Here is a 14,519-nt window from a genome sequence, read left to right on the forward strand (position 1 = left end):
CACTGTCATTGCTGGTGCATTCACTCAAAATAACATGGTAGAAAATATGTATATAAACCAAAAACAAGTCTTACCAAGGAAACCGATCTTTTTGTCTATTTAATGAACATACTAGAACAAGGAAATTACAAACAGATACTTGAATGTTCTTGGTGTCCCTCAAAGTCAGTGGTGAGATTAATGTGGAAACAAGTTAATTGTAAAACAATTAGGGTTAAAGTTATATTGGGGCATGGCTGCCACAGAGAGCAGCTAAAGGAATATGAAGTATTTCTGCAGTACCAGCGATAGTAATAGATCTCTCTTTTTTGTCAACTCTTAAATTAAAAAATCCAGGGGCTCATAATTTCAACCGTCTTTATCTGGGAAATGCAAGTTCCTGTGGGTAACGACTAACACTGCTAATACTGAGAAACTGTCTCCATGTCAGTCTGATGACACATGATTTACATTGTTTTTCCGTAAATATAAGAAATCACTCACAAAGAACTGTATGGAATCATTAGGGTTGCACAGTCAAATGTGATGAAATACCACAATAAATGTGCCTGGTAAGATGTTAATTTGTTTTTCTCGTATGTAAAATGATATCCTGTCATATCTTAAGTTTTTGCTGCCCCTCTGCACCACCTTTCCTCAGGTTATGTTGCACTGGGTGCGGGTTAAAGCTCTCTCAGTGCAGACCCAAATTTTGAACTCCTGCTCCGAATGCAGTCCCGTGCACGTCCTCAGGAGCTTTGCTGGGCAGGCTGGACATGAGTGACTAAAGTTACCTTGCTGATGAAATGGATTTTTTCTTCCACTGAAGAGTGTGCTCATTCTAGAGTTTAGTCTGAAGGCAGGTAAAGTAGAAGACTGGATTTTTATTGCCTCTGTAGCACGAAGATTCCTTCATTGTTTAAGGGATCACACTGTGCCAAAACTCTTAAGCCTGCGACTCATGACTATGGCTTAGCAGAGAACAGATTCAAACAGTAGACAACAAAAAATTCCTAACTCCTTGACCTCAATGGCTGCTGTATGATGCTTTTGAACAGAATAACCAGGAAGTCTCTAGAACTAAACACTAAGATTTATTGTTGGAGTAAAGCCAACAGTTAGACTACTGCAAAATAGTACCTCATCTTGTTATACGTGTTCTTTTAATTTAATTACAAATGAAATCACTTTTAATTTGTATTAAAATCCCCTTTTGATACAAAAGTAAGACTTCTCATATGAGTATGACTTTCCTTTGTCCCAAGGAAAAAACGATCTGTCTAATCTGGAGGGGTTTTAATGTACGTTCTGCCTGGGAAAGGCTCTTAAATCACGGCTGCTGTCTGTACACACACACTGCAGCCATTAACATACATATATATGTATATGCACCTGTATGTACATAAATATTTGTACACATATCTATGTACTATGGGGTTAGCCTGGATTGCGTGGTCAGCTGTGTCCCTGATTTTTACTCCTTGTTAAATGGTTTAGGCACACAACCTTATTTTTGTCTTTTTTAACTCTGGCAATTAAGCCAATACAAGGTTAAACGTTTTCCTTTCAAGCTGCATTTCTAAGGAGAATATGTATTTATACAGGAGCCTGTATTTATAAGAAAAATAGCTTGATTTTAAGGATCTGGAGTGGTGAGTTTTTGGAATTAAATATTTGTTAGAAGACCTGAAGAAAAGGAAGGCGTTGAATTTCAATGGAGTGTTTGTCGAAGGCTGCAATGAGATTGATGTGAGTGGATAGATCTGGGTGAAGTTGAATGCTGGCAGTCTTGGCACTGGCTCAAACAAGCAGCCTGGAATGCAGTATCTTGTGAAATCAGTTTGCTGTGATAAAATACTTTCTAAACTAATTTTGGTTGAATTGGCTTACTAGTCAAGCTAGTAATGTTTGATATGTCATAATTTTCTCAAAACTACATAGTTAGAAAAGAAAGGAAAAGGCCAAACCCTAATCTAGATTGAGATTTCTGGTGTTTGTAGCTCCAAACCAGAGCTTTAAAATGTGATGCGAGCCTCTAAACTCAGAGCAAAGCAGAAGAAAGAAGCCCATTATATATATTAATTGTTGTATAATCTTTGATATAGCATATTGTGCTTGTAGTTCTTCAGTTTAGGATTGGCCACCCTGTCATGTATGTGGTTCAGCAATGTGCAAACGCATTCTGCTTTTTCAGCTGGATTTCCTCCATAAACTGAGAATATTTCTGCCGGGAATGGAGAAGAACTGAGAGCAATGGACGGTCAAATGTATGGCTATTTGAATAGATCTGATGTCCTTTATAGAAAACTTCTACTGTGATTTTACTGTATTTTTAATATTGCCTGATACAAAAGGCTGTAATGGAAATGGTAGTTATATCCAGGTTGAAGAGTTTTTCAGGTTTTGCCAACTTTGAGCCTTTCATACTTGTTTTTTTTTTTCTCTTTGTTTTTAATGTCTGGCTGAGAATCCACTGTGCGAGGTTCTGGTTTTTGCAAATACAGGAGCAACTTTGTGCTTTTGCTGATTGTGAGGTTGAGAAGTGAAGTTTCAGGTGAGGTAGCTGCACAAGTGGGTTTCCAGAGCCTGGGAGATGGGCACAGGCTTTCAAACGTTTGCAGGATGATGTTCCGCTCTCAAACAGCATATGTTGTGTGTCTTGATGTGTATTTTGACACTTACATGGGAGAAATTACAAATGCGTGTGCCCCAAATTCTTGAAAACGTTACATTAAATGAGATGGTTCATTGAAAATAAACAATTGGAAGGACCCTGAACAGTAACATCCTATTTTACTAAGGCTCTTGAAGCACAGATGACTCTTTGGTGGTTTGGGGCTGTTAGTTCAGCAAAATGTTATGCTGGAAAATGCCTACAAAACACGGTAACGTGGTTTTATGGTTAATAATTGGCTAAAGTGAAGAGATCAGAAAGCTGAGGTTGCGTGTGTGGGATCAATTTAATGCTGTTGCTGTATGTGTTTAAATGAAGTCTTTAATTGTATGACCACATACATATTCTTAATGCTTCACACAGATGTGTGATACTTTCAATTATTACATGTTATTGTTTGCCAGCCACTCAGAGTGATTTGTATTAAGTGAATTACACTTGCCCAACTCAGTAAAGGTTAAACATAGCAGAGTAATTATGGAGATTTTTCTGGTAGTAGATTCCACAAAATAATCTAATTTACTGTCTAATTTTATCTGCTGTACTTTAGCGAGGCTGCAAACAGATTAGAAGATGTTTTGGGAATAGTAATTTAGAAGAGGGAAAAAAAGCTGAAACCTCAGGGTATAACTGGCTGTTTGAATACAGTAAATTAATAAAGGCTCACTATATTTGTGATAATGAAGCATAAAATGAGTGTATGAGTTAGGTATCCAAGTAGTCCAAGTAATTGTATATAATGAGTGTGTAACTCAGGGCTGTATGGAATGCATATAAAAGGCTTGAATTTGATTTTCTTGTTACCTGACATTTGGATGATCAATCCTTGTTGTTTTTAATGACACTTGAAATTACGTTACCACTACTGCATTAAGCTGATTCTTCTCTCCAGCGTCTGAAATCTGATTGCTTTGCTCGTGTGTGGAAATGCTTCCTTGTCCTTACAAAATTAAGATGTTTTTACCTTATTATAAATGCAGGGGGTTTTGAAGTCCAGAATTCTTCCACAACTAATACATACAGAAGGAATCACCAAAGAGTCTGACAGATGAGTTGTTTTCTTCCATGTTTTTAGCAGTGGTGAACTTGCATTGGATCAATATTGGTAAATAAAAGTATAGCACGCAATTAGATGGCTGAAAACTATATAACCTTGTTTCTTGAAAAGAAGGTGAATTCATGTAAATGCTGCCATGTACAAGGAGTTTGTGAGATCCTGTATGACAAAACTTTGTTGCTAATGTGACAAGATCTAGTAAGTTTTTTTACACTTGAGTTACCATGTGAAGTGCTGGTCAGTGCCCACGACAGGCTGCTGCCTCACTCCACTTGGCCAGAGGCCGGCTGTGGGAAAATGAGCATCGTAAAGCACGTGATGCTTTTAGGTAGATAACAACAGAAGTTGGTGGATATCCGGAAAAAGGCGTTACACGGCATCAAAATCACACTGGGCCTTTTAGCATTCCTGTGTGATTTAGTCTCAGTTTCTCACTTCCAGTCAGTTCTTTCCACACCACTTTCCTTCCTGTTCTTGTGTCCTGTCACTGATGGATGTTTCACATTTACCAATTGGCTCCATTCCATAGAATCATAGAAACATTTCAGTTGGAAGAGACCCTCAGGATCATCGAGTCCAACCATAACCCAACTCTAACATTAACCCACGTCCCTGAGAAGCTCATGTCCGTCTGTCCAACCCTCCAGGGATGGTGACTCCAGCACTGCCCTGGGCAGCCTGTTCCAATGCCCCACAGCCCTTTGGGGAAGAAATTGTTCCCCACATCCAACCTCAGCCTCCCCTGGCGCAACTTGAGGCCGTTTCCTGTGCTCCTGGCGCTTGTTCCTGGGGAGCAGAACCTGACCCCCCCTGGCTCCAAGCTCCTTTCAGGCAGTTCAGAGATCAGGAGGTCTCCCCTCAGCTCCTGTTCTCCAGGCTCTCCCCCAGCCTGCAGCGTTCACAGGGACCCAGTGTAGGACCCGGCACTTGGCCTTGTTGAACCTCACACAGTTGACTTCAGCCCATCGATCCACCTGGTCCAGATCCATCTGTATGGCCTTCCCATCCTCCAGCACATCAACATCCACCGAGTTTGGTGTCATCTGCAAACTTAGTGAGGGTGCACTCGATCCCCTCATCCAGATCATTGATGAAGAGATTGAATAGAACTGGCAGTACTGAGCCCTTCTTTTATCTTAGCTCTCAGCGGATTATATGCCACTCAGAATAATTTAATTTGTTTTGAAAGCTACAAAAAATAATCAAGGTATTTTACATATTAAAAGGAGATGCAGAACTGCATATGTGTATGCATCGCGGTCCAGACTTGTCTTACTCATTTATTTTTCTTTAAGCATGGTTTTAATGCAGCCTTAACATGTCTAATACACCATTCTGTTCAACTTGACAACATTTGGAAAGCTCTTCTGTGTTCGTGGACTGTTGATGTCCAAATACAGACAAAGAGATTCAAGAGTTGGGAAGAGCTTCGTTTTCTTAGATGTTTTTAGATGTCTTAGAACTTTCTTAGATGGTCACATTTGCTGTGGAGCTGCTGTAGTCCAAGACTTCTGCGTTAGTTTCTTTGTGCTGACTTAACAGACTTGTGTGGTTTAAATCTAAGGAATTTACCTAAATAGAATACAAGAAAGTGGGAGAAGAGGGAGGGGGGGGAAAGTGATAGAGTTTTGGCAGCTTCTGTTCACATCTTCTTTGTGTAGGCTTTTCTTGCTCAAGATGAGAGATGGATCATCCTTCATTATCTTTGGTTACCAATATAGCTTGGTTTTTTTCTACATATCAGTTTTTCGTCTGATCCACAACAGGAGGCTTCTGCTTGTTTGTTTTGGCTGCACTGACAATAAAATACTATCAAAATAATCCAAGATATATCTTCTCATCTCCTCATTATGGCCTTGAATGAGCGGTTCCAAAAAAACCCCTTTAATGACAAACCTGCTGTTTTCCTCTTAGCCAGAACCTCTTTGCAGTGCTGTTCACAAACTCCTCTTTTTAAAGCTCCTAATAAATATTTTCATATTTATGTATATCTTCACTCAAATTCCCTACACTTGTTACAGAACAAACTTTGTGATGCTCCTGTTACTGGATCATGGAAACAGGATCCCTTTCCTTGAGTAGGACATCTCCCTGGACATGCTTAGGACTGGTTTCTTTCACTTCATTCCCATAATGATTTTGTTTGTCTCGTTTTTAAATGTATGGAATCAGAAATCTGATGAACAATTAGAGTAGTATCATAAATCAATAATTATGTGAAAATTACTTAGGTGAGTCAAAAGTCTGTGTGTCCTAACCATTTGCCTTTCTGAGTAAGAAAGAGCATTGCATCGACTAATGTAATTCCGCTAAAATTTCAAATGGAGAAAATAATTAAGTTGGTGGTTTTTGTGCATTTGACCACTCTGTAGAGATCAAAAAAGTTAATTGTTTTAATGTGCTGTTCAGTTAATATCTTGAAAGAATTCAGTCCATTCCTGCCCGCTGAGCCATTGCTTGGTAATACCAGAAAGGAAGCCATCAGGTAGACTCTTTTACATGATCTGTTGTCTCAGCTTGGTGTTTGTGGTAATGATATTGACATCTTATTGCAGACACTTGGAGCGATGAAGAATCTTGGAGAACTCTCGTACAGATTTATATCACGTAAAAGGGAATGGTGATTGCAAGGGGAGAAGGATGCCGAGGGTACTGCATAAAATGCTACATTCAGCATAAAAAGCAGATCGTTGATAATTGCAAACCCTCCCCCTCCCTTTGCGAGTCAGAGGGAGAAAATTATCTATGGAAATTTTGCCAACTTGTTCAATTTGTCTTTTGAATTTTTTCAACCTGTACCTTATTCTAAAATCTGACATCTTACTGAAGCAGCTATTTTATTGCAAAAATTCCATTGCTTTATGTAACACAATATACATTGCTGTTCCTTATGTTGTACAAGCATAAGTCTGGCATGTTATAGTTCATTTGACTTTTCAAGCAATCGTTCCAGCTCTATCTGCAGAATGTGCTTTTTTTATGATGTGGTTGTGTTATTTAACTTTTGAAGTTTTAGTTCCTATTGTCTCAATACTGTGAAATGCATTTAATTAAGAAGAACTGAAGCTGAAAGTATAAAAAAGGATGAGCTGCTCTTGTGGAATTGATGTAGTTTGTGAAGCCAATTCTGGAGTTTGAACATCTAGTTAAAAATTCCTCTCTAACATGGCTCCTTGTAAATGGCACCCGGGAATATGATATGTAAGCACTTCTTTGGGTTATGTAGACACTGCAGTCCTGCGTGTGCTTCTCTGGGAACACCTGATTTGGGTGCATTTGTCCCTCAGCTCACCCTGTGTCCTGTTTTGCGCAGCTCGGAAAGGTTGGTGCTGCTGCCGGGGGGCAGCCTGGAGATCGGGGACATTGCGGCGGAGGACGCCGGGACCTACACCTGCCTGGCGGAGGACGGCAACGACACCATCGAGGCGCAGGCCGAACTTTCCGTGCAAGGTGGGGCAGATGTTTAATTTTCAGAGAGAACAGATCCCAGATGAGTTTTCACAAGAGTTTCGTTGTGCGATCGGTTACAAACCAGACAAAACCCCCTCGGTTCTGTTGTGTCACGTGTCACTCTTGGTCAAACTGTTTATAGTTTAATAAGTATTGAAATGCGGAATTTGCTTACAAAGAACATCTTGAGCGTGGTTAAAATCTGCTCTATGTTCTCATACAATATGAAATGTGGTTGATGCCATATACTTTTTGTTCTGAAGGACAAAGGTCCCAGTGTGGCTGATCACATCTAAAAATGGACCTAGAGTGCTACTGCTTAGGTCAGCCTTGAAAAGGACATATATAAAGTATTTTGCATAATCCTTAAATATACTGTTGTTTTTGAAGAGCTTGAAAGATGATAAAACCTGAGATAAATAATTATTTAGTAATACCCTGATTTATTGTCTGCATAACTGTCTTTCTTCCTCTTGAAAGCTATTTTTACTAGAAACAGCACTGAAAATTTGATAACATTGATTTAAAAACCTGTGCAATTAAATTAGAGTTGTTAGGGAGCAGGAGGGAAAAAAGGTAGAAGTTTGGCTTCTTCACCTTTCTTACTTGCATGGGGAAATGTGTCCTTTTTATTAATTGGATCTTGATATTGATTTGAAATTGTTCAGTGGGAATTTGCAGGCATGAAAGTTTCTTGAAAGCCAAGAAATTCTGGTCATGCAAACAAAACCCCCACATTTTTCTTACCTTGTTTCTTGGGCCAAAAGAATAAAGGTAGATGCTCCGTCTCTTTAAATACTTACATGCTTGATGCTTCCCCGAACTTTGTGATGGTTTTACTCAGCTCAATGTGTGCTGTGTTTAATTCACTTCCAACCCATATATTTTACAGAATGGACACGGGGCTTCGAGCTTTATGGGCAATGGCAGATATTAATAATATTAATGATACAATGCAATTAAGCTAAGCAAGTCGTAGATGAGTGAGATTATAACCTTAATGTAGGATATACAACCAGGTCGCTTGGGGGATGGAGGTGATCTTGAGATCACTCTTTGCTCCTTATCTAAACTAATGTGATTTCTTGACTTGGTTGTAAAGATTTAGAATATGCCCTGCCAGTTCTTTTACGCCGAATTTTTCTTGCGTGCCTGGCACACACACAAAAAAGAAATTGTAATGCTTGAGTGGTAAAATATATTAAAGATTATACTGAATGCATGTTGGAAAGATGAATTTCTGATTTTACTTGCTAGTTCTAACGTTAATTCTGCTTCCCTTTGAGAGGTCACTATAGAGAGCAATTGTATTTCTGCATTACTGTAATTTGGCGAAGGATGGAATAGTTGATGTAACTGTTGTCTGATCACTTACCATTTGCATCTAGACTAGAAAAAGTGTCATTTCTCCCCACTTAACAACTTCCTGAGGTTGCTTTAAGCTTCTTCTGTCATTCCTTCAAATGAGTCTGGCAGAAGTTCAGACAAGAAATCAGTTGAGGGGGGATTAAGTTCCCTTGTCTCACGTATTTTTCTGCATCTCTTTCTTGAAGCAGCTGTGGGTTTTTTGTCTGGTGATTTTGGTGGCACACCAGAGTTGGTACCAGGCGGTCAGTCTGTCTTCCCCCATTAACATTTCCTGATGGCAGGTCAGCAGGACGTGTTCAGTCTGCGCTTACATGTGAGTAAGGTGACATTGTTTGACAGTTAGGGTGGGTAAAGTGAAGCAACATTCCTGTTGATGCCTCTTAACTGAGATTTCCAGCTACAAATTGACTGTTTGGTTTTGTGGGTTTTTTTATCTCTGTTAAATTTGGCACCATTTTCAATTCAAGTAAATGGTACCTTAAACTAGTGGAGCTTACTCACATCCTATTGGTGACGCTTAATGGTATCCTCTCTTTCTTATACCTTGAGTTGAACAGGCTACCCTGTGTCTTTAAAAAATATCACCCAACTTTATTATCCTCAGTGTGTATCTGGGAGCTAGAGTTGTGAGAATTGCATTTGATTCAGAGGATGATGGGAAAATTAATGGAGCATTTTGATGAATATGCAAAATGTACACAGTATTGGTCGTGAGAACACAGGAAAAAGTAGCTTTTCACTACTTGTGAAAGTAAGTAGTGGTATTCACTTGAGAAATCGCTTATATTTTAGGTGGGTTTGGAGAGAAGAAAGGGTGTTTTTAAAGTAGCCTACCTTTTTGAGGAGGACAACAGAAAGAATCCTAAATGAGTCCCTGTTTTTGTCATTAGTGACCTTCTTTGTGCCTTTATCTGTGAAACATCTTTGAATTTCAACTCTTTGCTAAACCTGATTATTCTTTGATATGGTAAGTAGGGATTTTTTTCTTCTTTTTTGAGAAATACAGGGAATTTGGAGCACTAGGAAATCTAGAGTACCTCTCAGAAGGTGGTGGGTTTTGCTGTAGCTTCTGTCAAGCGCCCGGAATGAATTGTGTGTGTAGTGGTGAGTGACTCCAGCCGCTCCTGCCCACTGGGACGGCGGGCACTGGTTCCGCTTCACAGCCCCTCCATCGTCCATTGACTGCTTTGTGAGCTCTAAGGCACTTCGGATAACTTAAACCAGACTCTTTGTAGGCTGATTTGAGCTATTTTAGATCATTCTGACCAAAATTTCTAGTCATGTGTGTGCAAACTGGAGATTTCGTGTACCCATGTACCACGCACCTGATATTTGACTTGCTCATTTAAGTGCTTCGAATATGGAAGAGAACATGAAATGTCCTGAGGGAAGATCTGGGGCTGAGAGAATCTAAAGCTTAACATCTCTGAATCTCATCCATGTTGAGGTAGATGTTAGTGGTGGATATCAAATGGATAAAATGTGTGTACAGCTTTGTACTTAATCACTTTTGCTTGAGTTAATCTTGGGTGCAATGATCGTATGTCATCCTAGTTGTGGGCCAAGCACCTCCAAGGTACCTTTGCAGGGTAGGTGAAGGGAAACAATAATTTGGTGTCGGAAAATCTTGGGTACGAAGTCCGATTTCTCTGAGCTGTGTTGCCAGTGTTCATTCCCTTGTCAGGGGGAGGCATGGTGCTGGCTACCACAGTTATTTACAACGCACGTAATGAATTGAGAGCACTGGAAAAATTTGTTTTGCTCTCACCAGCAATGAAAGAATCCGTAGTATTTCCGTCAGATAAGAGTGGAAAGCGATGAAAGAAAAGGTGGGGAAACAAGTAGTAAATGTATTTAAAATATAGTTGGCTTGCTGCTGTTCAGTCTAAAACCTGTGGCTGGGAAGAGCCGGCGTGGCAGTTAAATACTGACAAGGTTATAAGTTCATTCTTCATCTGGGAAATATTTCAGATTTGTTCCTGTGCCCAGCGCCCCTGGGATTTGTGCGCGCGCCGTGACGCGGGTTAGAGCAGCCCCGGCCTTCCTGCCGCCTGCCCTCGCTCGCAGGGAGCTTGCTCTTGAAATATGTACTGCAGATAATGCTGAACCAGAAAAATAACAAACAGACCGAAAAATGCCATTTTCATTTCCCTTTTAAATCAATATGGCAGGTCTGAAGTCTTAAAAATGAGTCAATCACTGCATTTGTGTGAGAAGAGTCCGAGTTGCTCTTTTTTGTTGTCTGTGTTTTTGGGACTTACTCTTGAGTCACTTAGGACAGCACTCAGTGCCTGATAGCGTATCTTAAATATTATACCTTAGATGCCTTGCTGTGTTAATGTACTAAAACTAAAAATAAGAAAGGAAAGCTTTATTTTGGGGTATCTGTAGTGAGAAATGAGAGGTTGCACATGGCAATAGGCCGATCGCTACCTCGTGCAAGCTGCCAGAGAAAATTGTATGGAAAAAAACGATGCAGTAGTGTTTTGATAGAATTATCAATTTTGTGTTTTGAAAGGAAATGCTAGAAATATTTTCAGTATAGCTGAAAAGCTTTATGCTAATTGTAAATCCTCATTCTAGCAAGAAATACGTAGATTGCAATGTCAGACCTGCGGTGTAAGAAAACATTTGTTGTGTTTCCTGTGCAAGGGCTGGGTAGTAATTGAGATAATAAAAGAAAGCGAGTTCAAGCCTATATTGTAAGTATTTTGTATTTCAAACTAGTTGGGGTTATGCTCTTATATGAATTATTTTCTATTTCTGTTTATGGGTTTAATTTCTGTTTTTTATACTTAGGGATGATAAGGTCTAAAGCTGTCGATGAAGCTTTAAAAATAGTTTGAAAAAGGGGTCCCTTTTACACTAGTATTGAGAAATGGGACTTTAAACATCTCATTTGAATGCTTTTTGTAAACATCTCAGAAAATATTGAGAAAGATCTGGTTTTAAACTTAGTGCATGGGAAACAGGCAGACTTGGTTGTTGCGTCGTTATAATACCTGTTAGTCACAGTTGCCTGATTTCCCGTTGAGCTTGTGGAGTAGGAACATTCAATCCTGTCTTTGGTTTCCCTCTCTTGCACAAAGAGCAGCTTTATTCAGTTTTATTTACTAACCAGCCTGAGTTAAACTTAACTGTTTTGTTTGGAGTTTAAAGAAAGTCTTAAGAAAGAAGACCTTTAATGTAGAAAATCTTAGAGTTGTTTTCCAGAAGTACATCTGACCAGATCTTCAGCTGCAGCAGATGCTTTGTTAAAAGATAATACAGTTCTCAAGAGATTGTAGATGTTTGAAAAGCTCAGAATAATATGGGTAACTCTTATTTTTGCATTAAGCTTCCATCATTATTGGATACAATTCTAGGGCAGAAATTTGAACCAACACTGGAAATTGCTAAAATGTTTCACATAGTTTCGAGATTATCGATTTCTGTTGTAATTAAGCTCAGTGCTGTATCTTTGATAGTAGGCTGCACTTCAATTATAGATTCAGACGATGCTGCACTAAACCTGATGCTGTCCATGGCGTGTGTTTGGAACAAAGTATTGTTTTTATCTCTGAACTCTGGGGGAAGATGTTTAAAGCAAGAAGAGTACAACAGCTTTGTACATGTTGTTTCTTTCCCTTGAAATTGTAAAGGTGACTTTTGTTAATGATCTTTGCGCCGTAGTGATGCAAAAGGAACAGTCAGAGGAGTCTGATGCTAGGAAGATTGATAAGCTGAATTCACTGTAATTTTGGTCAGAATCATTGCACTTCACTGTGCTATCCGAAAAGCCTTTCTGCTAGTCCTTGCTCTGAAGTGTAGTTTAATGTTTATGGAGTTGTATAGTTTGCTTGTGAATTTAACTACATATGAATATAGATAATTTTTGAGTAAACTTGTGTTCAAGGATAATGGAACTGGTGGAAAAGTGGTAAAGAAATGTTCAGAACATACACAAAATGGGGAGGAAGGAGATGGCAGTGTTATTTTAAGACCGTATCACTTGCTCAGGCTTTACCTGGAGACCCAAATTGTCCATCTACATGAGATGAGTAATTTTTAATACTAAATGTAAACTTCCACAGATATAAATGGTTCTTTGCATCATGCAAAAGGTTGTGGTTTTGTTGTGTTTAAAGATGCTGTGATCTGTTTCTGTTGCTCAGTGCTGTTCTGCAGGACGTGGGCTCAGCAGAACCTCTGGTTCCCTCTGCCTGGTTCTAAACCTTGCACTACAGTTGGTGAACCGTTGTAAATTTTTTGGCATGTCTTCACGTTTCTCTAAGACCAGGAGGAACAGTCCAGTCCTTGCCATAGTTCAGGACTGTTACCAGTTAAGCTTGTTGGAGAGAGCTTGCTACGATTCTTAATAGGGGCCCAAAAATGTGTTTTCTTCAACCGTATTTCCAAAAATGATGAATGAGGTTTGCTGGAATTTTGAATGATTCCCTTGTATCAAGGCAAATGTTGAAAATTCTGTGGCAGTGTTAGGAAACAGTGCAAACCTAATGTTGTAGCAAGGACTGGGGAGCTTTCCCAAGCAATGATCCCTGCACTGCTGCTTCCTCTTGCTTTTCAGTGTTCAAAGGGGGAAAATGTTCCCCCAAACTAGGGCTGGGCTGGTTTTCTGAGCTTACCTGAGGTCAGGCTTGGGCAGAGTCCATTTCCTGTGGTCAGGGCAAGTACAGGGCAATGGTTGAACCTGGTGGTGAAGACAGGGGTTGTGTGTGTGCCTTGAAGAGCAGCATCCCCACTGGTGTGAACCATCCCCAGGTCAGTGAGGTGCTGTGGAGACTTCACAGACCCAGCACTCATTACGTTAACAGGTGCTTTTTGGTACAAACCGTGCTGCTGAGGTATGTGTGATACATTCAGCTATCAGAGCGTGACATCCAGCCCCGACAGACCAGGACGAGGAACAGGAAATGGGTGTAGCGTCTGCAACGCTCCTGGCACAGGACGGGGTCCTGAAATGAGTCCCGCTCTTTGATGGTGCTCCCAGCATGAGCTCTGCCCTGCGCCGCGACCTGGGACGGGCAGGAAGGACACCAAAGGACCACGGATGTGTCCGTTCGCTGGGTTTGGACACCGTCCTGGGGACGAGCTGTCTGCAGCAACCCAGCAGGGGTAGCAGCAATGGGCTGGAGCTCATAGTGTTGCTAGGTGGGCTTTTTCTCTTAAAAAATTCTCTTTTCCAAGTACCCAGCAACCGTTTATCACAAGATTCTTTTACATGAAACATCTATAATTTATTAGGCAATTTGATTGCATTTGGAAAAATGTTCAGTTTGTTACGTAGGTGCTGCATGATTTTCAAGCAGATTTTTATGGCGCTGAAAGAACAATTGCAAACCAGCCCCACATGGTTCCGTGTAAATGAGGACAAAGAGCAGATCCTTGGGGCGAAGCTCCCGTAGCTGAACTGTATGGGGGTGGGAGGTGATGTCTCCATAACTGCATATGCAAGGAAGATGAGCTACACTTAATTTCAGAAAAGCTTTGTGATTTATTTATAGATATATTAAAAATACCATTAAGAAAGACAAAACCAAATTACCAGTAACCCATACAATTCACCCAAATGGTTTTCCTTGTAAATGTTCTTGAGTGAAATCCTTGGAGATAATGAAAATGTTACTAAATTAAGCAGCAGTGTCTTAAATATCTACCATGTAGAAACTGATATTGAACTAAGGGAATTGTAAAAGCTGGTTTCTCTTTCGGCTAGAATTTCTAATAAATTAAGATCACGTTGATGGGGGTTTGAGCCAGCTGCCGCTTTATGGAAAGGAATACTTTTCCTTACAGAGTGACTTTTAGAAAAACAAGCTGAGGTTGTTAGTGACACCTTTCCCGGGTTGTTGTTCATTATACTGCTGCCTTGCACTAAAATGCATATTTGAAATATTAATAATGTTGAGATGGCTTTTTAGCTTTGGGAAGACACGCAGTGAAGCTGGCCATCTCTCTTTTCTATACCTAGTTTCAGCTTGTTTCTTGGAT

At 40.0% G+C, this 14,519-nt stretch overlaps 1 protein-coding gene across 10 annotated transcripts in view; it reads left to right on the forward strand.

Moving 5' to 3' along the window:
* The window catches only part of NEO1 (neogenin 1), a 165,409-nt gene that overhangs the window by 77,414 nt on the left and 73,476 nt on the right, over positions 1–14,519 (forward strand). For all 10 annotated transcript variants that reach the window (XM_071813736.1, XM_065847835.2, XM_065847836.2 and 7 more), the window contains exon 5: positions 7,024–7,160. In XM_071813736.1, coding sequence (XP_071669837.1) covers positions 7,024–7,160 — 137 coding nt within the window. The remainder of the gene's footprint in view (positions 1–7,023; positions 7,161–14,519) is intronic.

The sequence above is a fragment of the Patagioenas fasciata genome, chromosome 12, assembly GCF_037038585.1.
Source record: "Patagioenas fasciata isolate bPatFas1 chromosome 12, bPatFas1.hap1, whole genome shotgun sequence".
NCBI classification, from domain to species: domain Eukaryota; kingdom Metazoa; phylum Chordata; class Aves; order Columbiformes; family Columbidae; genus Patagioenas; species Patagioenas fasciata.